This window comes from Lytechinus variegatus, chromosome 2 (assembly GCF_018143015.1).
Source record: "Lytechinus variegatus isolate NC3 chromosome 2, Lvar_3.0, whole genome shotgun sequence".
In the NCBI taxonomy this organism is placed as follows: domain Eukaryota; kingdom Metazoa; phylum Echinodermata; class Echinoidea; order Temnopleuroida; family Toxopneustidae; genus Lytechinus; species Lytechinus variegatus.
The window spans coordinates 64,722,351-64,750,194 of NC_054741.1; the positions used below are offsets into that span (position 1 = coordinate 64,722,351).

The 27,844-nt window shown below is 36.3% G+C and overlaps 1 protein-coding gene across 1 annotated transcript; it reads left to right on the forward strand.

Annotated features, from left to right (window-relative positions):
• The first annotated feature begins 629 nt into the window (after nt 1–629).
• Nucleotides 630–27,428, forward strand: LOC121408656 (TNF receptor-associated factor 5-like). The gene is made up of 9 exons (XM_041600192.1): nt 630–856; nt 4,151–5,122; nt 11,025–11,073; nt 13,588–13,692; nt 16,749–16,988; nt 17,625–17,702; nt 18,611–18,739; nt 23,740–23,944; nt 24,752–27,428. Exons 2-9 carry the CDS (start codon nt 4,818–4,820, stop codon nt 25,078–25,080), a joined length of 1,440 nt encoding a protein of 479 aa, XP_041456126.1. The 5' UTR covers nt 630–856; nt 4,151–4,817; the 3' UTR covers nt 25,081–27,428.
• The last annotated feature ends 416 nt before the right edge of the window (nt 27,429–27,844 follow it).

Below are 27,844 nucleotides of genomic sequence, written 5' to 3' on the forward strand. Positions count from 1 at the left end.
CCGCTAATCTTCTTTCCCCTTCTTCTTCTTCTCCTTCTCCTCCTTCTTCTTCTTCTTCTTCTCCTCCTCCTTCTCCTTCTTCTCCTCCTTCTCCTCCTCCTCCTCCCCCCTCCTCCTCCTCCTTCTTCTTCTTCTTGTTATACCGAGTTTGTTTTGCCTGACTGCTAAGAAAACACGAATGCCTGTGAGCAAGCAACCAGGGGACCAACGGCTTAAGGTCCTCTCCGAGGGACCTGGTAATGAGGATAAATGCCTTACCAAAGGGCACTATAGCGCACCACTTGGGAATCGAACCCGGGTCACCGGAATCCGAAACCCCCGCTCTACCGACTGAGCTATCGCGCCTCCCTTCTTCTTCTCCCTCCTCCTCCTCCTTCTTCTTCTTCTTCTTCTTCCTCTCTACTGAATGAGTCCTTCACGAACTCCCCTCCTAGAATTCGAAGGTTATGTGATATACCACGTTCCATTATTGTATACATCCCCGTTCATGTAAGTGTTGACCACATCCATTTTGGTCTCTATTTGGGGAATCAAACTTTCTTAACAATCAATAACAAGATAAAAGATTGGGACGTCACTGAATCGATTGTGAATCGCAGAGTACCAAGCCCTCTCAAAGTAGACCATCTTAGTTCGCACGCAGGGGTGCAGAGTAGGGGGTAATACTTTATAATTCCATACTCCAAGCGGCCCATCTTTGTCTGCATCTTTAGGAATATTGTCCAGAGGATACTGTGTTTTCAACATTCCCTTTTTGTTGGAAATGTAAATTCTGGATGTTGCCTAGGTTTTGATCGCTGATCGTAAACGATCTCGATGTAAGAAGTCAAAGTTTGCATGGAGTTGGTAAGCATTGGTAAGTTTTGGTAAGCTTTGTGTGTTTGGAATGTTCTGCGATATCGATCGGGTGTTCCTTTTACAAAATGGCGACACGTTATATGTCGTTCCTAATTAAAAGTTTAAGCGTATATTATAGCTTGTGGTGTTTGCTCTTTACTTTAATCCGAGATTGGGGTTTAAATCTGATTTCACAAAACTTAGTTATCAGTGCTTCTTTTAATCATCTATCACTTCACACTATAATTTTGTGTTGATGGAATAACCATACTGCACAGCAAAAACTGTGGTGTTAACCGGTGTACATAGAGGACCACACCAGTTATTTTACACCGGTGTTAAATTGGTGGTGTTAGTTTTACACCTTTAGGTGTTATTTAAACACATTGGGTTGTTACAATTACACTCTTTGGTGTTATGTTCAATCTTTAGGGTGTAATTTTAACACCTCAGGGTGTGGTCCTCTATTAACACCAATTGGTGTCAGTTTTAACACCACAGTTTTTACAATGTGAAAAGTCTTCCATCGCGCAATGAAGAATCAGTAGGCTGGGCTTCAAACACAATTCATAAATGTAATAAAATAGTATGCATACAGGAGACTTTAATGATAAGTTGAGTTTTCTGCCAATGGGTCCGACATTTTCCTGAGCTAGAAGTTGAAATGTTCCTCATTCATCATAGTGGAGATTATATCGAAAAGTCGCTGGATCACTAATGATACTAATGATGTGGAGCGTTGTGGCCCAGTGGATTAGTCTTCGGACTTTGAAACAGAGGATCGTGGATTCGAATCCCAGCCATGGCGTAATTTCCTTCAGCAAGAAACTGATCCACAATGTGCTGCACTCAACCCAGATGAGGTAAATGGGTACCGGTAGGAAATTCCTTAAAAAGCTGTGTGCGCTATGAACGCCTAGCTTAGCCGGGTAATACAGGAGCGCCTTGAGCACCTTACAAGGTGGATATGCGCGCAAAATAAATACCCTTTTTTATATTATTATTATTATACCGTACACACAATACCCCCTTTTCATTTCATTTTTATTTCATTTAATTTATGTCATTTAATTTCATTTCATCTCATCCCATTTAATTCACTTTTTATTTCTTCTTATTTCAATTCCTTTATCATGTTAATTCCATTTCAACTATGAAAACCGAGCCATGATGGGAGTCATGCACTACCAATATTCCAATTTCAATCCGGGAACCCCCTCATACTTACACAGAAATCAATAAAACCTCGGGTGTGATTATTGGGCTACATAGGTCACATTCACGAACATGACATTTTTGCAATAATTGATATACATGTATATGTTCCATTTTGATGTTCATTATTGAATAATCTACCATGTCTACGTAGGTACGGAAATTTTGCTGAGCCATTGGCAACTAAATATTGGAGTAAATATTTTGGAGCTATACAGACATCGAGTTGGGGGATAATCTATTTGATGAATTAGAGTAAATTAATTAGATTTTTTTCTGTGGAAATATTAATTAATCAGGTCGCGGTCATTTCCTTCCTTTCATTGTCTCTCTAGCTTTATCTTCATCACCGTCATCATCATCATCCTCACCACCACCATCAACATCAGCATTATTATCATCATCATCATCACCAACATCATCATCGTCGTCATCATCATCATCATTATCCTCATCATCATCATATTCAACATCATAAATATTACAATCATCATCAGCAGCAGCATCACCGCCACCACCACCATCATCATCACTACCAACACCATCATCATCATCACCACCATTATTATCACTACCACCAACACCACCACCACCATCATCATCGTCATCATCATCATGATGATGATGATCATCATCATCACTGTCATCATCATCATCAACAACATCATTATCACTACCACCACAACCATTATCAACATCAACAACAACAACAACAGCAACATCATCACCACCATCATCAGCATCACCACCATCATCATCATCCCTATAATCATCAACTCATTATCATTTGCAACCTATTCTGCGATCGCAAATGACCATCAATTTCATCTTCATCAGACAAAATACTTCCACTCCTGAAATGGCTGATGGAATTATCCTCCTCGTTGTCGACGCCTACATCAAGTTCATAATCCCACCATGGTCGTAGTCATAGTGACCATTCAAAACAACTATCCCCCGTTCTGTAATTAATTTACACTGCCTGAAATGAATTTGCATGGAGGCCTGATCACATTTTATATTTTGTTGGAAGGGACACTCAAACTATCTTCGCTCCGATGCTTTTGTGTTTGGTTGATTCATTCGATGAAATTTATGACGCATGGGTAACCGCTAATAGGGTATTCATCGTTGACCAAACTAATTTGTTTAGAGAATGGGAAGGTCACACTTGATACCAATCAGCCAAATTTGATCTTCAATTTACTGGATCATGATATCAAATGATGATATAATGTAATAAGTAATGAATTACGATCTAATAAATGATGAATTACGATGTTATGCTCTAAAAATTAATTTTACATAGATCTAGAGCCAGGGCCCCCAAGAGGTGATATTGAATGAAGGTGATTTGGCCCCAACCCCCCCCCATAAGCAACAACAACCAAAAAGTAATAATGAATGAGTCTTTCAGTCCAAAATGAAGGGGATTTTGGGAAGAAAATTTTTAACAAGCTAAAATTTGGGGGGTTTATCGCTCGCAAATTAAGGACATTTAGGTCAAATCTCTACACTCGAGCATGTTGAGTATCCAACCAAATTTCCAGGGGGTGCTGCCAATGAACATACGCATCATCCTAAGAAAATCTTGGGGGTGTTTCACCACCCCCACTTCCCGAGGCCCTGTATATAGATATACAGATATGGAAACCTTCCGAATCAGGGTAAATGTGATTTATCTTCGTGTTCATCGGGGTTTTTCATACAGAGAATCCAAACCTCAAGGTCAAGTTGGCTGATTCTAGAGGTGACTTCCATAGTTCGAATGGTTGGGTGTCCATACAACCAACACTATTGAGAGGTGCTCTCGAATCAGCCGGGCAGAATCCGCCAGAATAAGCCCTAATTTAGATTCTCTATTTCAACATGAAAAAAGTAAATGGTATACAGGGGTATGCTATAGTATACATATTGATAATTGTAAAGTAAATTGTCATCAAAAAGTAATGCTTTTCCCATCAGGTAATTGCTAGAATAGCAAATGCAGGTTCAAAGTCAAATATAGATTTACTTGATTAACAGTGTGTTTGTATTCATTTTTTTTTTATTCTGACGTTGATCTATTCTCTCTTCCAATGACACGCTTAATTTTCAGACCTCCAAATTGGATTTTGATAATTCATCAGCGTCAGCATTAGCGGACTGCAGAAGCATCCCACCTTTATATTATTCGAGAGAACCATTGTGACGTATTTCTGAACGTGGGGATTATAAACTGGATAAAGTGAGCCGCTAACTTGGGAGCCGATCGTCGCGCCATCGTCAACTAGTGATGTTGCTGGTGTGTTGGCCCGGGAACATAAATTTGAGGTTTGACGCCCCACGGACTAATTTGGTAGCCGGTGCAAAACAAGTTTGTTGTCGAAAGTGAATTTGTGTCACATTAATCAACTTTCGAGAAGGAGATTGATTCGTGAAACATTTTTCTATCGTTCTTCAAGAACTTCCTGAAAAGAGCTGTATAGACGTATCGACCAAAATAGTTTCACCGAAGTGACCAAACCACTTTCGTTTATTGAACCTTTTTACAACTCGTTTTTATTCATTTTTTATAAAAAAAAGGATTGCGCCAGTTTAAAATTACGTGCCATCTCACCTACATAAAGAGGAGAGGATAGACAGATGAAGCAGAAAAAATAACAATCCTCATCGATTGGATTTTAATTTGATTCGAGAGGTTGGAAGAGGGAAATCTAGCGAGCACGTGTCGATGTTTGCTCATTGATTTTTTTATACCATTCTGACACTTGACAAACACAACAATGCCGGAGCCGGAAGAGGAATATTACGAAGATGACGAGGAATACGAAGACGACGACGATGAGGAGGAAGAGGAGGAGGAGGAGGAAGAAGAAGGATCAAGGCACGGATCTGGGAAGTCGTCTGGAAGTGGAAGAGGCAAGAAGAAGAAGAATGGGATTACCATGGGAGACATGGAAGTGGTATTCACGGAGGAGGTCAACAAGAAGTACATATGCACGGTTTGCCAACAGATACTTCGATACCCGGTACAGTTTGAGGAGTGTGGTCACCGATGCTGCTCGTCATGTCTCCCTGAGCTACTAAGGTAGGTCGTGAACATAAAAACAAACTTTTCCAGTTAAAAGTGACTCGATTATGGGAGTCCTAATTTACTCCCATGACCAGGGGCGGATGCAGGATTTTACAAAAGGGAGACACATGCACTTTCCCGAGAAAATAATATTGACAAGCAAAAACTAAAATAAAAATGAAAATAAAAGGTCTTTCACTTTCAAGGGGGGGGGGGCACACTTCTGTTTTAACGGCATTTTTACATAAACAAATTGAAATTATGCCTCTTTAAGAGGGGGAAGGGCACGGGCTGGTTATGCCCCCCTAGATACACCACTGCCTCTTTATAGAAGCCATTTTTCCCTTTAATTCAATCTTCTTTCTTTTCTTTTCTTTTATTATCTACCCCTTTCTCTCTCTTTAAATTTGGTCCTCATGGAACACCAGTTTCACAATTAGTGCAGAGCGCTTTCCAACTTTCTTTTGTCTTTGGCCTTTTGTCTTTACTTGAGTTTAAAGAATTAATTTAGTCAAGATGTTTTTTTTTTAGTTTCCGTGCACGTATATATTGTGCATTTTTTTATGACGGAAAAGGGACAATTCAATTCAAGACAAACAAACCAAAGACGAGAAATAGGCGAACAAAAATAAAGATAGAAAAAGAGGTAAATGTCGCCATCATAGAAGAGAAATTGGGCCCAAAATGACAAGCAAGCTAGCAAAAAGAAAAAAAAATAACCCGAAATAAAACAGAAAAAACGGGTCTCAATCTGCCTCTGTGACACAAACAAAATGGAGTTCTTGAACAATTATTGTGTCATTTGCATCGTCTATGTCTGCTATTTGACTCAATTAAATGTATCCAATGATTTGCGTTAATTGTACTATTGTTTTAATTTTCTCAAATATAAATTTCATATTTTCTATATTTAGGAGATTAAAAATGTGACAATTGTCATAATTGACTCCCAAAACAGTTTGTTTGCAGATTCGATTTTCAGAAAAACACGACTCAACTACTGTTATACCTCGTATGTTTCATTGTAATAACACATTTTTTTTAATCAATAATGTAATTAATAGAACATGCATGGTGGGACTAAATGGCAATCAGACCATTTGTTGGTAGACCGAGTGGATAATAAGTATGTCATCATGACAATGACAAAATGGCAAAATAATGCAAAGAGAACAAATTAATTATTGTATCAAAAGAAAGCTTCATTCATCTAAAATATTGCATTAAACTTGTGTGAAAGCGCGTTATTAGCATCATAAAAAAGATCGTTAGATATAAATGTGTTGATGCATCAACTAACAATATCAATTAATCACGCTTGCAAGGGGTATGCCGGGAAGCGCGTTTCCGTTTTACACCCTGGCGAAGGCATTTTCCGGAAAAGTAGCCAAAAAGCGACTAGTGAAGAGTCTACGTCTACGTTTGTTTACATTATCAGCTGGGCGCGCGATCCAAAGTCCGCACCGAAGTTATCCACAGAACATACTTGCAAATAATGCAGCTGAGCTTATACTTTCCAGGTTCAATATGAATGTTTGCCTTGATCATTTGCCTTGCCCATGTCTGTCTTTCTCTTTATCTGTCTATGTATCTATCTCTCAAATTCTATCTCTATCTATCTATTTAACTGCAGTATCTATCTATCTAATAATCTTCTCTGTCTCTCTCATTCTTTATCTAACATCTATCTATCTCAAATTCTCTATCTCTCTCTATCTATCCATCCATCTGTCTGTCTTTCTCTATTTCTCTCTATCTATTTATCTATTTTTTTAACTAGAGTATCTATCTATCTGTTAATTTGTTAATAATCTTCTCTGTCTCTTTCATTCTATATATATTTAATATCTATCTCTCTATCTATCTATCTATCTATCTATATATCCATCTGTCTGTCTTTCTCTATCTATTTATCTATCTATTTTTTTAACTAGAGTATCTATCTGTTAATTTGTTAATATTCTTTGTCTCTCTCCCTCTTTATCTATCTCTCATCTATATATCTCTCAAATCCTCTATCTATCCATCTGTCTGTCTTTCCCTATTTCTCTCTATCTATATATCTATCTATCTATCTATGTATCTATCTATCTGTTAATCTTCTGTCTCTCTCATTCTTTATCTTTCTATCTATATCTGTCTCTCAAATTCTCTCTCTCCTTCTGTAGCATCTGTCTGTCTTTTTTCTCTTTGTCCGTCCATATTTCTATCTATAACCTCTCTCTCTCTCTATCTATCTATCTATCCTTCTCTCTCTCTCTTTCTCTCTCTCCCCCTCTCCCTCTATATATCGACCTCTCTGTCTCTCCCCCTCTCTCTATTTATCTATCTATCCATCCATCTCTCCCTAGCTCTCTCTCTTTCTATCTATCTATCCACCTCTCTCTCTGTCTCTCTCTCTCTATTTCTATCTATCTATCTGTCTATCTTGTCTCTATCTATTAATCAGTCTTATCTATCTTTCGGCAGCTAAGGGTGCGTTTATTCGACACTTTTTTACCCTAGAATCATGATTAGAATCATGATTCAAATCACGATTCTGCAGAATCACGATTGCGTTTAGTCGAAAGTGGAAATAAACGTCTTTCAAATCACAAACATGAAACACGGAAAAAGGGGCGTTTGGAAAGACGTTTCTGTAGAATCACGAACGAAAAGGGTCGTATAAACGATATCGTGATTTGAATCATGATTCTATGACGTCATTGTGTCGTGCTTCTTCCGGGTTCGACTCAAAGGCGCGCGCTGTGTTTCGTGCAGGTTAATTTTCGTGTAGCAGATTGCAGATTGCCAGTGTACTAGTACCGGTATATGCCAATTGTCATATGCATTTAGGAATTATCATTCTGTGTATTGCACCCCGGGGTTGTACTGTAGCGTAATTTGTATATTTCACTCAGGGTGACCAGATTTCACAAAATGAAATACGGGACAATTGACAAACGAAGATCAACAAAGAAGCCCACACAAAGTGTGGGCTTCTGAGAATCCATAGTATAATTATAAGACTTTTGAAAAAAATATAAAGAATTAGAAGGGAAGGTGAACGAAAGAATGAAGGAGAGAAAGAAAAGAGATGATTGGAAAGGAAAGAAAATTAAGGAAAACAGAAAAAATAACAGAAAGTTAGAATAAAAGGATGAAAGAAATAATAAAAGAGATAAAAAAGGTTTCCGTCATTCTTTGAAATGAATATAGAAAGAAAGAAAGGAAGGGAAGATTAATAAATGTCTCGCAAAATAAAGGAGATAATTAAAGGGGGAAAGGTGAGAAAAAGGAGGAAAGAAAGAATGAAGGAAATAAACATGTTTCCTTCATTCTTTGAAAGAAAGAAACAAAAGAAAGAAAATAAAAATAAGGGAAAAGAATAAGAAGGGAAAAATGAAGAAAGGAATAAAGAATGGAAGGGAAGAATGAAGGGGAAGAGAACGAAAAAATAGAAAATAATGGAAGGAGAGAAAGAACGAAAAGAAACAGGAGACGAAGAGAGAAGGAAGCCAAGGTAATTATAAGGAAAGAAAGAATGAAGGAAATAAAAAAGTATATTGGATAAAGAAGGAAAGAAAGAAAAATGAACAGAGAGAGAGAGAGAGAAAAAAGAAAATGTCGAGGAAAGAAAGATAGGAAATAAAGATAGATGGAACAAACTGAAAGGGCAAGCAGAAAGGATAGGGTATATATAAAATAAAGAAAAGGGAAAAGTTCAAACTTCAAGTAAACAAAAAATCCAATCATCTAATAAAAATCATAACTTTATTTGGTGTTTTTTTTAATGTATTTTTAAAATTTTAAACATAAAATGTTTTAGAAATGAATAAAATTTCAAAGTGAAACATATTGTCAAACTTAAAAATTAGATGAAACATCGCGGCATCGTGCACACCAAGACTCAAAACGAAAGCTGAAACAACTAGATCTATGAAAAGTCAATAACATTTTCCTCCGATTACATCTCCAAATCATTAAACTGAGAATCCATAGTATAATTATAAGAATTTCCCGCCGATTTTGTGATTATTTTGGTGGAAAAACTGTTTATCATGTGAGGTGTTTGCACCATTGAGAATTTGCTTCGATCCTCCATGCCTAGCTAGTAGCCTGCCACACACAGGCAGGAGGCCAGTTCGTTTGCAACGTATTAGCAAGAAATCATCGCAGAACTTGCAAAAGTTTACAGTTATCGATTTAATTGTTGTCCCTGCTTCGTCAGCTGTTGGTTATTTAATGAAAATTCGTCACTTTTAAATGTATTAACTACATTTTGTTCAATATTCTGAAATACGGGACAATCCCGGGAAATACGGGACGTCTGGTCACCCTGATTTCACTGTTTTCATCAATCATGTCTTCAAGTTCCAAAGGCACAAATTGGACTGACGACGAACTCAGGGCTCTGCTTGTGCTTTGGGCTCAGCCTGAAGCACAAGCATCCCTTACCGGGACTCACAGAAATATAAGACGATCTACGAGTCCCTTTCAGCGGCGCTTGCGAGGGAGGGATTTCAACGGAGCCTGTCGAGACAAAATTAACAGAATTCGTGCCCAGTACTACGGCTACCGAACACCATTTTTGATGAACCGACAAGATTGAATACAAGTAAACAAAAACAATACGAGGTACAATACACGGAATTCTGGAAGTAAAAGATTTATTTTTCGGAAGCCGAGTTGCACTTGCACAAACGATCGCGCGTTAGCTCCGGTGGCAGCAAAAATCTAGCAGCCGACGTGAAGTTAGAAACACGCGCGAAAATGTTGACCTATACTTCCTGGGTCAAACTGCGCACTGTGATGCGCACTGGATCGGCCCGAATTCAGGGTGAAACAGCGTTAGAAAGATGGTCGTATAAACGCTGATTCTGTCGGATCGTGATTCATGTTGCTGTTTTGAATCATGATTCAAATGGTGATTCCAATCATGATTCTGGGTTGAGGTCGCATAAACGCAGCCTAGGTGTATCAATCCATCAAACTTCAATTTGTCTTTCCATTATAAGTATCTGTTTATTTTGATTTTGTCTGTCATTCTATTCATTTAGTTAATGATTTATTTTTAGAAAAAAAACTATCATAAACAACGCGACTGCAAAAGCATGTTCGGATTTCACTCGATCCTGACTGCCGCTCTCTCTGTACATGAAGTGCCGAGGAACTCTGTGCTCTGATCAGTCACTGTGCAAATTGCATGCGGTGGTGGACTCGCCTGTGTCGCACGATGCATGCAACCAGCGACGTGTGTAGACTCTTCACTAGTCGCTTTTTGGTTACTTTTCCGGAAAATGCCTTCGCCAGGGTGTAAAACGGAAACGCGCTGCCGGGAAGCGATCATGCGTAAAGTAAGGCGCTTGTGCATCATAGAACTTTATGGAGCGGTAATCAAGCTTTCTTTCACCTCTTTTCATGAAAACATTTAACGAAACGAAATTGGTCATGGATAACAGTGATACTACTACTACTACTACTTCTTATACTACTACCACTACTACTACTACTACTACTACTACTACTACTACTACTACTACTACTACTACTACTACAGCTATACTACTACTACTACTACTACTACTACTACTACTACTACTACTACTACTACTACTACTACTACTACTACTACTACTACTACTACTACTACTACTACTACTACTACTACTACTATTACTACTACTACTACTACTTCTACTACTACTACTTCTACTACCACTACTTCTACTACTGCTACTTCTACTACTACTACTATACTATTACTACTACTAATGATAATTATGAAAATCAAAAGAATAATAGTAATTATAACGATAATGATAATGAAATGGTGATTATATCCGATATAATTATTGTCAACTCAATTTTGTGGTTGATTCATTAACATTATAACCATTACGATCACTACCATTTCATTTTCAAACTTTTCCTCCAGAGTGTCGCCAAGATGCCCATTAGATCAGTCTCCAGTAGCAAGGGATAAGGTAAGAAAAACATTCATTCCACCAAAATCGATCACTCAATTCACATCTATGATGCTATAATAGAGTAATCGAAATTGATTCTATTCGAACACCCCCATACTTCTTCTACTTTTTTTTTTCATTCAATGAATCATTTTGTAATGTTAGAACGGTGGGGTTAAAAATATACCAGTTTGTGTTGAGAGGACCACACGACCAAACATTTAACACCATGCGGTATCGAATTCACGGTGTAAGCTATAGCACTTAATGAGTTTGTTATGGCACATTCTATTGGTTTTGGTGTTATGTCCATCATCCATTGTGTATGTTTAACACCTGAAGGCGTTGTTCTATCAGGGCATAGACTGGTGTAGTTTTTACCGTTTTAGTTTCAACACTGTATTCTCTGTCGTCTATTGATGCTTACAAGCACCCATGCTTTCTTAGCAATCATGGAAAAAAAATCACCACCATTTACCATTCATAAAACTTCCAATTTTAATCAGGATCTTCCTTGTGGTAATTGTCCCGTGCTTTGTTATCTCCAATTTCATCATATTCTTTCCAATTACATTCCCTTTATCACCCCTCTTACATTCCGTCATCTTAATTTGATAACTTTGATAATGAATGATGCACGCATCCACTGGCATATCCAGAAAACTTTCCACATACATAATACAACCCATACTTCCACCCACGCACCATCAATTATTATTCACTATAATTTTTATAACACCCCGCCCCCAAGAAAAAGCTCTAACGTCCCTTTGTATTTTGCATTAAGATGCTTCATATCTTTAGTCATCAAAAAATCTTCACTTCACTTCGCTGATCCCGAACAGTCAGAAATGAAATGAAAATGAAAAGCCCTAGGTTGGTGAATAGCGATCAGACAGAATAGTTTCCCCATTTTCAATAAGTACATGAATTGTGACTTATCGCGGAGATGGCCAGTCATACAAACCACACCTTTCACAACAAACACACGACCAACCTGGGGACCTCACCGTACCCCCTTCCTCCTCTCAACAAGGGTGTATTATACCCCCTTATTGATTACCTATACGCCCCCTTGTCCGTCCACAAAGACTTTCATCCATTATCGATTTGTCTCCATAGGAATAAAGCACACATGTCAGTGAAGGAACAGAAATAGGCGATGGACTCTTTTCATTAGCTTTTCATAAATAATTCAAACCAATCAGCCATTGCGTGTAAAAAGCTCAAGGCTGGCTTTACATCCCTGTAAAACTGTATTTGAATTCATCATCTAATGCGAGCATATTCTTGTTCCCATTAGGCCCGCATGATATTGAAAATACTGTGCGCCGTTTCCAGGCTAGACAGAACACCGCCATGATCGAGAGCCTTGCACTAGAAGTTGTCTGACGAAATTGATGAATTAATCAAACGAACTACACCATGTTGTTTATTATTTTGTTAATCATGTTTTGTAATTTTTGTAATATCTAAATAACAGTTACAAGTAGAAGCAATATTGGTTTTCAACTTCTTGTATACGTTAACGCTAAGCAGGGGTGGCAGCGTGATGTTTTGATTAAAGGGGGGGGGTGTCACTACCCATGCGCAACTCCAATGAGGATGATTGAGATTTGAAAATAAATCTTCCTTCTTCTACGGTGAATTAAGAGGCATTTATCCCCCTTCATCCGATTACCATTCCAAAGTATTCTTATTGCAATCACAAATGTACGCAATTCGTTCTAGGTTATGTACATGAACATGTACGTCATAATCATTTCCAAATACGTATGATTCCAGTCATCACGGTCATACGAATTTCGTGATGATAAAAATACCGCGGTGACTGGGATCATTTTACTAAGTAAATGTCAACTTTTATACAAGTGATATGCGTTTATTATCACAGACGTTCCTCCTACAAGATGAAGAGATAAAAACAGCGGTTACAGTTTCATCAAACTCGTAGTCCATGTAAAATATCTAAAGAAAAATGTGACATTTTCACAAACGAATATATTGAAAATATGGTTGGTATGTAAATTACAGATTCGATGACGTTACACACTATTTATTTATTTACTTTATACTTCGTTTTTTGAAAATTGGACATTTCACTTTATTTCATTCGAATGTGAAACGTGGTTTGACTCCATCTTGAGCATATATAATTTACTTTCTGGTAACTTATAATGATTCAATTGAATGCATTTTATCATCAAATCTAAAAACATAAAAATATGTATTATTTAATACAATAGGCTTAAAAATGGTGAGTGTGTGTTTATTTAATCGACTCTTTTAGTTGCCTTATCATACGCCGATCCATGAACATGACAATGGCATATTTTTGTTTGCTAGAGTTTTTGTTTATTTGTCAGAGTGTTTTTGGGGAAAAGTTTTATGCAACATGCCTCATAACTTATTTGACAATCGATTTCGATTAATTTTTTTTTTCAATTTTCTCTTTTCATTTAAATTTAGTAGTTTTGGGATATATTTGACATTTAACTTGTATTGTAAATTCATATTTCATATTTTATTCAGGTTTACGTTGATACAGCGTTTGGAAACGAGATCGGTGAACTTAGTGTAAAATGCCCCAACTACGACAAGGGGTGCCCCTGGACAGGGGTACTCAAGGAAAACAAGGTAATAACAAATAAGTGATTTTAGATAAAACACAATAGATAAGTAAGCTTTCATTACTAATTGAACACCCTAAAATTGAATCCTTAACCATGTTCTTAGGGCTTGTCGGACTATTTTGGCACGACCCATTCAGTAAAATGATAGCACACGCCATGTGAGGACCTGCTTGGCGCAAACCAGCGATATATTGAAATGAATATTAGGAGCTGATATCAACACTGATTTTTGTTCAAAACGGTAAAATATTAGGTTCATATATTTCCTTCTTCTATCTCTGATTGTTTTTAACTGCACAAGTACCAAATTAACACTAAATTGCTATTTTCGAGTTTTTTCGAATTGCCTTTTGCCTGTCTTGTGAAATAAAGATTAAGACCTTGCTTTAATACAAAAGGTTATTAATGATCTATGTAAACTTTTTCGTGATTTTTTTTTTGGGGGGGAAGGTTTACCTTTTGAAAAACTGTAAATTCAAAATAAAAATAAAATGCTCATAAAATTCATTGTTAGTCCACTTTTTATAAAAATGAATTAAAAAAAATATATATATATACAGTTGTATAGAGTATAGATTTTGGACGGAAGATGTATATTCTTTCTCGTATTGAGAATATTCGAAGTTCATTCAGATTTGAAGTTATCAGCAGCATATTTTAGTGTCTTTTACAAAATTAATAATAGAAAATAAAAACGCACCGATCAATATCCACTGATGAATGGACTTCAACCTCCGCCTTATGATATGATCTTGACGGTCGTAATATCTTCAAGCGAAAGTAATCCGTTGATATGGTAACCATAACGGGCTGATCGATTCCCTGTCCTTCTTCCCCACCTGTTCCTCAATAACTGTCTAATTATCAATGAGCAAACATTGTCAAAACGACAACGGAGACAACTACTTCTAGGAACAGAATCTTCTGTAAATTTGTTAAATTTGAGTGTTACCGCATTAATCATTTTGTAAAACTTCAACTCTCAATATATTTGGTGTTTATTCTGACAAGGTGATAGCCATATTGGTGAGTTATTCAACCCAAATATCATTAAATTCTCTCGATAGTTTCGAGGCTGGATAATCGAGGGAAATTCCTGTAAAAGAAACGGCGTGCTGTTGAAGTTTTCATATCTGGATTGGATAATTGCAATGGACCTTTACTGAATTGAATGATACCAAAATGTCAAATTTATTAGAAAGAATTCATCACGGGACAACCAATTAGACTAATGTCGTGAGCAATATTGCATTTGGGAAATGTACATTTAGAAAGAAATACTATGAATTGATTGATATAAACTGCATCAGCTCTCTGCTTAGATCCATGCACTTTGAAGAGATATTGGGATGGATAGTGGTTGGCTTGAAATGAATAAAAGGCAATTGTGTATTAATCGCACTAATTGCATTTAGGGCGACGTCATTTCCATTTATCATACATCCATTCTCAGAATTTGAACAGCGAATTTGTTGCTAATATAATCCATCCTTTTATTAATTTTTACATGCATGTATGTGTTTCTGAATTTCCTTTCCTTCCTCTTCCTATTTGTTGCGAAATCAGTGACCCAATATTCTACAGTGCGTATCAAAAAAAAATTACACTTAGAAAAAAATGCTGTAAAATTATACATTTTGTAATACCCTGAAGATTTTTCCACATTTTAACATTGGTACAGGTCCTTTTAAGCAAATGACGATATAACTGTCGAAAAATATTTCCGCTTGAGTGAGCACCACTTACTTTTGAAAAATTAGTGAAAAATGATTTGCGCAGAACTTTGAAATAGTTATGCGAATAAAAGTAGACCATAATCTTGCAGTACACGTGGAATTTAGCTAGTAAAATTAATTTGAAGATATCTTTTACCTTTTTAAACTTGTTTCCTTTCCTAAAACACTTCAAATATCTAGTGCATTGCGCCCCGCCCCACTCCCCACACATAGAGGCCATCGTGACGATATTTGCTTTACACTGAGTTGTGATTTACATGAAATGGCTTAGGCTTGATTTCATTTTGTTAATAATTGACAAGCTTTGAAAAAGTATGGAAAGATAAGTATTAAATGAAGAAGGAAATGTAAACCCACTTTAAATGATAAAAACTTAGTGAAAAATATTATGCTAGAGATGTCTGATATAAACTTTTGTTCAGATTTAGTTATGTCCTCAGATCCAGTTGGCACAAAAAGGGTAAAGGTTGTGATTACTAAGTGTTGAAATTCAATTTGGGTGGCAAAAGTGTTACAAAATTCTTCAATGTATCCGTTTTATTTCAATTGACTAAAAGTACAAGGGAAATATATGAGGAATGTTTTGCAGGGTAAGTTTGATTTCGCACTTTCCCCTCGACACAGCGTGAAAACGAGCATTTCTGCGCAGATTTCTGCGAGCATTACAAAAATGGACAGTGCTCACTCAAGTGTAACATTCTGTCAAAACTTTTACTTTCATTGGATAGATGAGACCCAAACCCAATATTGTATGTGAAAAAATACATTGGTACATTTTTTGATTCCCATGGCTTTTTCAAAGTGTAAACTTTTTTTGATACGCACTGTATAACGGACTCCTATCACTTTGATGGGCATGGTATGGAGTAGAGTTTCCCTGTATTAAATGGGGTCAGCATATGTATTAATATTTAAATTTGTTTTTACGTGTTAAAGATAATCTAAAGAAATACATCTATTGATAATTATTACAAGCTATAGGTACTATAGAATGATTTCATCAGCAGAGCCCTTTTGTGAAGTAGTTTGTGGTAAAGATGGAAATGATGGTGTTTGTCTTGGGTATGCTTGGCAAATCATATCAATAAACATAATTCTATTCTTCTTTGGTAACCTTTAAGATAATACGAGTGAACATGGCGCGAAAGAGGATTTCTCTTGACAGGAAGATACTAAATACTAAATGTCTAACTGACGACATGTAGCAGAGAGCACGCAGAAATGAAATCGAAACAGTTTGTAACCAGTGTGATAAAATTTTAACTTTTTAAGCCTTAATTTTGATAACAACAACAATTTATTTTACATGGAAATTTATTTGCAGGATCACTTTGCAAAGTGTATGTACGTAGAGGTGGAGTGTCCCAACGTATGTGGGGCCCACTTCGACAAGAGGTTCCTGGAGACGCATCTGGAGGACGACTGTACCAAACGAATGGTCCAGTGCGAATTCTGCCAAAAGAAGATCTTCTTCAAAGACGAGATTGCTCACATGAACGCCTGCCAAAACTTCCCCGTACCATGTCCCAACGGCTGCAAGCTTACAGAGATCCCACGCGGAGAGGTATATATATTTTATTATTATCATTATCAACATTATCATATCTACTATGTATAGCCTCTTTATCACATGTAGATTACATTGCATTTGGAATCTGAGATAACCGATAGTTTTTTTTACGAACATGTCGAATAGGTGTTCCCTTTTTACGGCTAGGTTTTTTGTAGGTATCCCAATCTCGGGATCGACAAGTTCAGCATCTCTCCTATGACATTAAAGAGAAACAAATAATAGGCCACGTAATAAATCACTTAATCGCATTACTTATAAGAGAGATATTAAGAATCCAGTATAGAGCAGGGCGCGAAAGTTATTTACAAAATCATAGAAAGGAAACCGATAATTGTTGAACAAAAGAAAAAGAAAGCGCGTACTATTATAAATTTAAGAATATGCCATCCTCTTCAGATCGTTTTATTAATTATGAATAGACGATGGCATTTTTGGTTTTGCACAGATCTATTAATTTGTTTCATGTATAGATTTGATTTTGTTCATATGGTTAATAATGCTTTTGAAGTTAAATTGCTGTTTTGTAATGTTTTTTGAAAGAAAATAAGGTAATACCTGAAAACATAACTATAATCGAATGATAATCAAAAAACCGTAATCGTTGTGTCCATTTGTTCTTGGTTTCAGGTAAAAGCACACGTCGACAAAGATTGTCCCAAATCAAAGATTCCTTGTCCATTTAGTGATTTTGGTTGTCCTTACAAGGTAAGTAGAAGATTGTAATACATAAAACATAATTTTTCAACAGTACCACTGGTACCTAGTACACTGTAAATAATGTATCCTTAAAATAAAAGAAGTTCCTGCAGCAGAGTCTCGAGAACACCTGTAATCTTACCAGATTGCGTAATCTTACAGGAAATTGGTCTTTGGTGTATTGAACCTTACAAGTTTCCTTTAATAAAACACCCTTTTCCCTTATTAAACAGACCCGATTTGTTAAATTACAGAAAAAAATCATGTTTTATGAATTTACAGAATGATTCTGTTATTGCCTTCTGCAAAATTTTCTCTTTTTTCTGTAAAATTAGGGCTTTTTTACAGTGTATAACCTATAACCTTTTAATACCTTAAAAAGTAAGAGTAACTGATCAATCCTTACGACTGAAGGATGTGCATGCAAAGAAATACTTTTTTAATGCGGTGTCAGAGTGAATTAGAAGGGATCTAAATTTCATCTAATTTGGAGTGACATGCTGGCCAACGGATAATCTAAAGATTCTGGAGTGAACCCCGACATTACTCCAAAATCTATAAAAATGCACGTAAATATTAATTTATTAAATACTCAAATGAGAGAAGGATTTTGCTTTTAAGGGGTGAACAAGAAATATACATGTAGCTTAAAGCTCGAATGAATTCAGATGAAAAATGTATTTTCACTCTCTTTGGAGTGACATGGGACAATAGATTTCCCAAATATTCCTGATTATTCCATGTGACCGCTTCAATGTGAGAGTAAAAGTTAAGTACTAGTACACAAATTGTACTTCTTTTCTCATTTTGAACTTCAATATTAAGATAGAAGGACATGTACCATCCATATTAACTCTCAATTCATTCTTCTGGGTATGTTTACGAGAGTGAAAATGTTAAGTTTTTTTTAATTTCAGTGTGAACGACAGAGGATGCAGAAGCACATCAATGATGAGCCAACCGAACATCTTACATTTGTTGGAAATACCATGCTAAAGAATAACGAACAACTGCAAAAACATAACGAACTTCTCATGGAACATAAGGTAAGAATTCTTGCCCTACTTATTACCATTTAACATGCTAACAGCATATTGTATTTATTGTTCAGAGAACCGTTATCACTTTCTCCCAAAATCATAATCAGAAACTTTTATTTATGATTATGTTGATTCCGCTGTGAAAAATGTGTTTTAAAAGTAATTTTGTTTTGCGATGAAAAGAAAAACTTGACGTTAGAATTGAATTCATTTCAAAGTGGATGGGCCTACATAATGTGTTTTTTTAAATGAATATCGAACGTGAAGGTTGAAACTAAAAACTATATAGTATGCTGCTCTGCCTATTGCTCGTATTTTGATGAAATTATGATTAATCTGAATTATCCCTTATTACTACCATTATTTATACTATCACCCAGTTTCTACAGGAATATTCATAGTTTGTCATTTATCCCATAAAAGTGTCATAGAATACTTCTTCACCTAGTATATTGTCTGATGGGTGTTGAAAAGAGAGACCTAAATAACCTACATGTATAGCTACTATCCTTCAAGATGCGAGCGAGCATGCGCATTTATTATCCTTGATAATTCGTGTATGAAATAATTGATTAATGTCTTGGGTAATTATGCTGATGGTCAAAATTCGTGCATTCATTGTGTATGGCTCTTTTTTACATAATTAATTTTCATACACTTGCAAATGGGCGCCAGTCGCAAGTCATAGAATTCATTCAGGAGAGATATTCATATTCTTAATGATCATTTCACAGTAACCCAGTAATTTCACAGTAACACGAATAATGACTCTATGTCTATTCTTCCTCTAGTAGGAAGAACAGAGTCATTTATATCAATGGCTCTGAATAAAGTGATCCATCCGTATTCTTTTCAATTTTTTTATCTTATATTTTGTACAATGTATTTTGTTGTGATTTTTGTACGGTAAGTAAAACCAAACCAAACCAAACCAAGACTCGAGTCCAATCAATGGTCTACCATTCATAATTATGTATCACTAGTGGTCTGCAGTCTGTTTTTGTTTGTATGTCGGCGACAGTATGCGCGGGAAAAGACTGGGAAATGAATGTGATGCCATTAATGATCTCTTATTATCATGAATAAATTAATGTTGTGATGGGCTACGATCAGGATACATCGTATTCCAATCATGCCATTATCTCTGGGGGATATTAAAGGGGGGGGGGGGGATACTGTAAATACATAGTGTAAACCACGCTCGTACAAACTTCAATATGGACCTCAATATTAAAGTATTAATAGCCAAACATCCCCAAAACTCATATCAAAACACAATATAAAGCAATGTAAAATTCTTGGTGCTGGAAACTTGAACAAGCGTTATATAGAATTTGCAGCACAAGAAAGAATTTACAAAAGGCATTGGAAGCGTGTCGGGTTAATTTTGAGCAAAGATTGGCTGCGATTTTTTTTTTTTTGGGGGGGAGGGGGGTTACTAAAATTTTATATCAACAACTGAGTATTTAGTCCAAGTATTTTCACCAAAGAATGTGTAGTATAATATTTTGTTGAATTTTGACAATATTATACTTCCTTCCCCATTTAGAATATGCATGACATAGCATATGAGACATAGGCCTAAAAAAACACAAACATTACTAATTTCTCTACTAATTCAATCACAATTAAAATCTTTGAGGTCAGTCAGGAACTGACAGAGCTTTAGAAGACACTATTCAATTACCGGGTATTCAATAAGATGTCTACAATATCCCGACAAAGAGTGCCACCATATATTTGTAATGTAAAAAATGCTGTTGAAACAGAAATACCCCCCCCTTTGAAAGTGATTTTTTTTTTGCTTGCTTGTCAAATTTTTCCTATCTACTGTAAAGAATTCTTATGGCATGCATGGTCTCGATGTATATCACATGATCACATGCGGCTGTGCTGGGCCATCCACGCGATATACCCGTTGGGTGCTTTTAACACGGTCAGTGGCGTACCGTGGGTCACGGCATTGGGGGGGGACTAGCAAAATTTTTGATTAACTTATTGAGCACGCGAAGCGCGCTCAATTGCCAAGTATACTGATCTAATAGAGGCATTTTAAGGACATTGCCATTAAACGGATATGTATGTCACTGATCAAATAATGCGAGCGCGAAGCGCGAGCTGAAAATTATTGGTATTCAGACCTAAAAAGGGACATTATAAGCAAATTTTTGTAGTCATGATACGTACCTTTCTCGCTAAACAAACAATGCGAGCGCAAAGCGCGAGCTGAAATTTTTGTACATATTGACCCCAAACAGGGACAGTTTAAGGACTGTAGTTAAGGAATCTATTGAGCATATACATATCTCACCATAGTCATCTAATGCAAGTGCCAAGCGCAATTGATTTTGTTCGAATTACATCTAAACACATGAAGCACTTGTAGTCTTTGTAATAATGAACTTACGCATCTCACTAATAAAATATTGCGAACGCGAAGCGCGAGCTAAAAGTTTATGAAATTCAGACCTGTAGAGGGGCATTCTAAGGCTTGTTTGTAGAAAATCACTTAGACCATACGTATTTTACTAACCAAATGATGCGAGCGCGTAGCGCGAGCCGAAATTTTTTGATATTTAGATCAGAAAAAAGGACATTTTAAGGACTGATTCTACCAGTTCATGAAGAGCAGACATATCTCACTAATCCACTAATGCGAACGTAAGCACGGAAGGCAATATTTCATATTAAGACCTTAAAATGGGGCAATCACGTTAATTAGTCATGAAAAAGAAGCATATGCCACTACATAAAATAATAATAGTATGTCGTGCGAGGAAATATATTTGGTGCATATTGACTTGAAAAAAAGAGGTTTTAGTACAACAGGATTATACATCTCATTTAACAAACAATGCGAGCACCAGCAACAATAAAGACATAGGCCCTCAGCAAAAAAAATGTATCTTATGTAATAAACCATAACGCAATAGATAAGATAGATAAGATAAGATTTATTTTATTTATACACGGTTAAAAAGCCCAAACAGTTCACAGACTGATTTCCATTGGGGCCGTGTCGAACATTGACAAAGTAAACATTTTAAAATCATTGATTAACGAACAATATATGGAATAGAATTAAGCATCAATTAAATATTACAAGGCAATCATTGAAACGTAAAGAGGAGGGGAGGAGAAGAAAAAAAGGAAGAAGAAGAAGGGAAAAGTGAGAGGGAGAAGAAAAAGACAATAGAGAAGATAACAGAAGAAGAAAAGAAGAAGAAGAAGAAAAAGAATAATGATAGTAAGAAAAAGACGAAGAAATTATATACCGTTATTAAAAACATCAATAACTTACAACATGAAAAATCTATCTGTAAATTGGAAACAAAGCGGTGCATACATGGTAACAGTAAATATGTACATGGTAAAGTAAAATGTCAAAGTAAATACATGTTTCCATAATGGATAACCGAGCACAAGAAAATGAATACAAGTCATGATTTATCAATGATAAAAGCTAAACATATAAAAATGACTGGAAAATTTGTGATAACTAAATATGGACTAAAAATAATCATATTAAACAGAAAAAATAGTCATTGTAATCCATATCACACAGATAATCTCTTAAGACCTGTTTTGAAATTGTGTTTTGTTTGTGCCGCTTGAATATTCGTGGGCAATGAGTTCCACATACTGGCGCCTCTGTACATAAACATGCGCTTTGCAGATTCAGACTTTATTTGCATAATTTCCAAATTGAGATTCCCACTTCTTGTGTTATGTGTTCTTTCTTTAAGGGAAAATCTATTGATTAGATATGAAGGGGCGAAGTTATTGAGTATGTTAAACATCATTACTGCAACACTTTCATTCCTTTTCTTTTCAAGTGTATCCCAATTTAGTTCATTTAGATTATCGTTTCCGGATGAATCCCAGGCGGTATTATTGATAACGCGTGCTGCCCGATTTTGAATCTTTTGGAGGCTATCTTTTAAACATTTGCCGCAATTTCCCCATACTATATCACAATATGACAAATGAGATGAAATCAGGGCGTTATAGACTAGTATCATGGTATCCTTGTCAACCATACTTCGTATCGATTTTAGCATAAACAAACCGCTACTACATTTCTTCTTTACATTTTGAATGTGTTTCCCCCATGACAAATTTTCATCTAAAATTACTCCTAAATGTTTACACTGGGTAACTCTTGTTAGGGGGGTTCCATCAATGTGAATGTTTAGCGATTCATCTTTGAATAGTTTCAGTCGATTTCTAGTTCCTAGGACAATATATTCAGTTTTTTTGATATTCAAACTAAGCTTATTGTGATCAAGCCATCGTTTCACATTTTGCAAATCTTCATTAATTTTGTTTTCTAGATCAGAGTAGTTGTTACTTGCATAATATAAAATAGTGTCATCTGCATACATACTTATTTTGCAATTTCTAAGAACTAAAGGCAGATCATTAATATGTAAAATGAAAAGAAGCGGCCCTAAAATGGAACCTTGAGGGATTCCAGATTTAATGGGTAATAAATCAGATGATATACCATGCACTGTCGTTTTCTGGCATCTTCCATATAAGTAATGTAATAAACCATAACGAGGGAGGCACATGCCCCCATGCACCCCCCGTAGTTACGCCACTGGACTCGGTGTAAATCAAACCTCGATTATTTTCATTTAGTTAATTAATTCCTTTTTATCTAAAAAAAATCAGAAATTTTTTATATTACACCTGGAAGATATGAGATTTATCTTTCATTCTGCCCAAAGCCATTTCCCTTCTACTTTGACAGGGTATGCAAAAGTTTCTAGGTTAATACACGCTCGGAACTTTGGGAACCGACTCTCGCCACAACCTCCAATATAATATTTTTGCTCGTTTTTAGTTTTTACCTGTCCTGTGTTTGGTTAAAAAAGTGGTCAATCCAGTATCCGCCTCAAGTAAAAACAAGGACTAACCTGGAAAGTTTGTTCAACATTTTCAGGACAGTGTTGGGATGATTTTAACAACATAATTCACTCGTATTCCTCGCTGCCTTTCAGGACTCTCTCGGAGTATGCATGCAGAAGGTTCGAGATCTTGAGAAGCTGTATGGGTCCCAGCTGGTCTGGAAGATTGACAAGTATGCTGAGAGGATGCAGGAAGCCAAGCAAGGCAAGAAGGTCACCATCTTCAGTCCACCATTCCTGACAAGCCGACATGGCTACAGACTCTCTGTGTCTTGCTGTCTAAACGGAGATGGAAAAGGTTGGTTTCTTTTGCACTAACCTCTCTCCTCAATTGTCTCATAGTGAATAATTTACCGCGTATATGAATCTCTATTAGGGAGTTATCGCGACGCGGCCGGTCTCTATAACGCACAAATTCCTTTGAAAATGCAAGCCAAATCACAATGGAAAGCTGTTAGGCTTTTGTCGAAAGTTGGTGGACCGGGACAGCAATTATCCGAAGATTTGCACTAGACGAACAATTGCAAGTATGTTGTTGTCCACAGTCACCAGACGACGCTGCTTTCCCGGTCCACCAACTTTCGACATAAGCCTCTCAGCTCTCCATTGTGATTTGACTTGCATTTTCAAAGGAATTGGTGCGTTGTAGAGAGCGGCTGCCTAGTGATTGCGAAAACTCTCTAGTGTTATGTATGACATACAGTCGAACTCTCCTTTTTCTATTCTAAAATGGGTCGTTAGATTTAACTTTCATTTAGCACTAAGGGAGGGTTTGAACAAATATGACATGAAGAGTTTTAGAAGGAAGGGAAATGGAAATATGTAAGTGGGTCGCATGTGTGAAGCAGAAGAAGGTAGAGAGAAAGTTTCATAATGAGAATATAGAAAGAACAATACCACTAACAATGGAAATACAATAAAATATATTCCGCTAATGAATAAAGCGAATAGGAAAATACCCTCGCCCCCCCAAAAAAAAATGAGGGAAAGAAAGAAAAGACCAGAATAAAAAGTAAATAATGTGTATTAAATGGACAAGGTAATCATACACGAATAGAAATTATATAAAAGTTCCTATTTATCGCTTATTTTCCCCTATATACAGCCAAGAGTCACTTCATGTCCATCTTTGTGTGTATAAACCGCGGGGAGTACGACGCCCTCCTTCCATGGCCGTTCTCCCATCGGATCACCTTCACCCTCATCGACCAGTGCCAGGACCCGACTGCCCGTCGGAACATCTCCTACAACATCAAACCAAACCCCTGCAAGGAGAACAAAGCTTTCCTGGGGCGCCCTCTGGGTGAGCGCAACGCCAGCTTTGGCACTCAGAAGTTCGTACCCCTCAACATGATCAAGACCTTGGATTACATCCGTGACGACACCATGTTCATCAAGGTCCAGGTTGACTATGATAATATGATTCTACTCTAACACTGTCATTTATCAAAGCCAAACAACATATCCGTAGACTAAACATTCTCAGCATGATAAAGAGGACGTGATATTTCAGAAGGTTGAACTGTCGCCGGTTTGTTTCTCGATGAACTATTACCCTTTGGTAAGGTTTTATCCTTATCACCATGTCCGTAGGAGAAGACCTAAGACCGTCGGTCTTCTGTTTTCTAATAAGCACCCATGCTGTTTTCGCAATCAGGTGAAAATTACAACAGGCACCATCACAAGTCCCGAGATTACGTCGGGGATAATATTCATCAGAGTCCGGTGAATTATGGCAACCTGGACAGTGATTCTACTTTATCATGTCTCAATTTACTATCATCAATGAACCCATTATGATAGTGTTGTATCTAATACTTATTTCTACTCAACATGATCTGGTCAAGTTCCTGGAGGATATCCCGACGGATATACGATATTTTTTTCAATAAATGCAGCCTTTCTTCAATATCAGCTCATACATTTGATTGCGAAACTGTCTAAACGAAATGGAATGAATTTGTGAAAGTAATCTATGCAAAACTAGAAAGTAAAATCCTCAATGAATACAATTCGATGGTACATGCATGTTTTTAGAATTACATTTCGATGTAATAATTACATACCGGGCAATGAAAATAATGCTGTAAAGTGTTTTGAGCCGTTATGGGAAAGCGGTATATAAAAACTAGCTGCTACTACTTCTACTACTAGCTACTTTGTCATCATTCCACAGAGAGCAAGACCTCTGAAAGACTGCTGTAAGTTCATGAAACTTGCTTGATCTTTCAAGGGTCTTTCAACGAACTTTCAAAGATCTCCGAGGTCTTTCGCGATTCCTGATGGATTTTCCAGTGGTCTTCGTGGTCCTCTTGAGTCCCAAAACTTTTTGAAACGGTTCAAAACAGTCTTTCAGCGGTCTTACACGAAATTTGTCTTTTGATGGTCTTTCAGCTGTCTTTCAGTGGTCTTTCAATGAACTTTCAAAGCTCTTATTAGTCTTTCCATGATCTTTCGGCAGTCTCTCAAGATTTTTGCGGAGATCACTGTAAGACTTGAAAGGTCAGTGAAAGATCATTGGAAGACCAGACAAAGTCCACGGAAAGAATTCTGAAAGATCACTTGTTGCATAAAAGATCTCTGAAAGACCATTGAAAGATCTCTATAGGATTAGTCTAAGATTAGAGATAAGAAATATCCTTCAGTCTTTCAGAGTTCGTTGAGGGGCCTTTCTGAGCCATTCCATGGAGATGACAAATTTCGGTGATCTTGGAGACTGCTGAAAGACCTTGCAAATTTTGGGTCTTTGAAGGGTCCTTCAAAGGTCTCCCCTCTTTGGAATGGGTGTCTGTATGCATTTGTGTGTTCTCAATATTTACAAAGGTTTGGCATTATCTGCATGTGTAAGCAATTATATAACATGTATATTTACGATATTGCTTTTATATAGAGCTGAGTACATCATTGATGTAGTATTACAAAAAAAAATCTATAAACAAAAAATGATGTGCATGGGTAGAAACATGCGTTATTGATAATATAACACCATAGTAACATTGATTAATATAACTTAGTTCATGCTATGTTTCAATAAATAGCAAATTGAATTGTATTGTATTACAATTGTCCTCCCTTGCAGCCGCCGTTGCTTGTATATAGTGTCGGATAAATTAGTTTTTATTACAGAGTGTGCCAAGAAATTGTAAAAACAAGTATAATAACAATATAATTTTACTCCTTGATAATGACGTAATATCCTTATGTGTAATTAGCTCAGAATTCTTTCCCTTTGTTCAATCACTTGTAATCTACGATCAATGTATCATAATATATATATTATAAAATGGTAATTTCTAGCAAAATCAATATTCAAAACTCTGTTGAATATTTCAGGATATCATTAATCTTATCCATGATATAATTTTGCACGTTAGTATCAACAGAAAATTGAGGATTTAAAAACATTAGTGCTACACTTGGCTGTCGAAATCGTCTTAGAAATTCCTTAAAACGAAAGTAGATGTACCAATATAATTGGTGAGTGAAATAATTACGGCCTCAGTTACACAATTCATGATGAAAAAGATATATATATATATATATATATATATGGAGTTATTTTTTTTTTCATAACAACCATGCAAAATAAATTGTGTACATTCAGTAATATGTTGATATAATACAAATGTGTTATAATTTTTTTAGTTTCATGCGTCAGTTTAGGACGACTCTTTTCTCGTTCAGGTATAGTAATTTGTCTATGCATAATTATTATATATGATGAAATAGCCAGCTATCCTAATTTGATGTGTTTATTTTACAGTAATAAAATGTACAGAGACAAGATAAATTCCATGCTGACAGACGTTTATTTGCTTCATGTATATATAATATATCGTAGAACAAAATACATCCATTATAGTGCAATATTAGCTTATCACAACCCTAACAATATGAATTACACATTTAACAAATTCTTCATTTATAGTTAAACATAGCGTTTCTATCCTTACAAGCCTCTATATCTCGTTACCTATTGGGGACATAAGCTATATACAGAGGAAACAATTATTTACAAATTCCATTATGTGACTGACTCCTGAAGACGGACAGTCAACCTGTCCGAAACGTCGAGTCTCTCTACTCATCATCTCTACTCGCCGACTCAAGCCAGCATCTCCTCATCAGCTCTACTACTCAAGCTGTTCTCAACTCATCAATTTCTTCTAGTTTACAGTCCTTTTCAGGACTACTTTCA

Excerpts from the sequence above, each read along its gene's own strand:
- LOC121408656 (XM_041600192.1), top strand. The coding sequence starts at position 4,818 with ATGCCGGAGCCGGAAGAGGAATATTACGAAGATGACGAGGAATACGAA. Across the intron at positions 11,074-13,587 it reads CTCCAGTAGCAAGGGATAAG|GTTTACGTTGATACAGCGTT; the intron begins GTAAGAAAAACA and ends TATTTTATTCAG. Across the intron at positions 13,693-16,748 it reads GGGTACTCAAGGAAAACAAG|GATCACTTTGCAAAGTGTAT; the intron begins GTAATAACAAAT and ends ATTTATTTGCAG.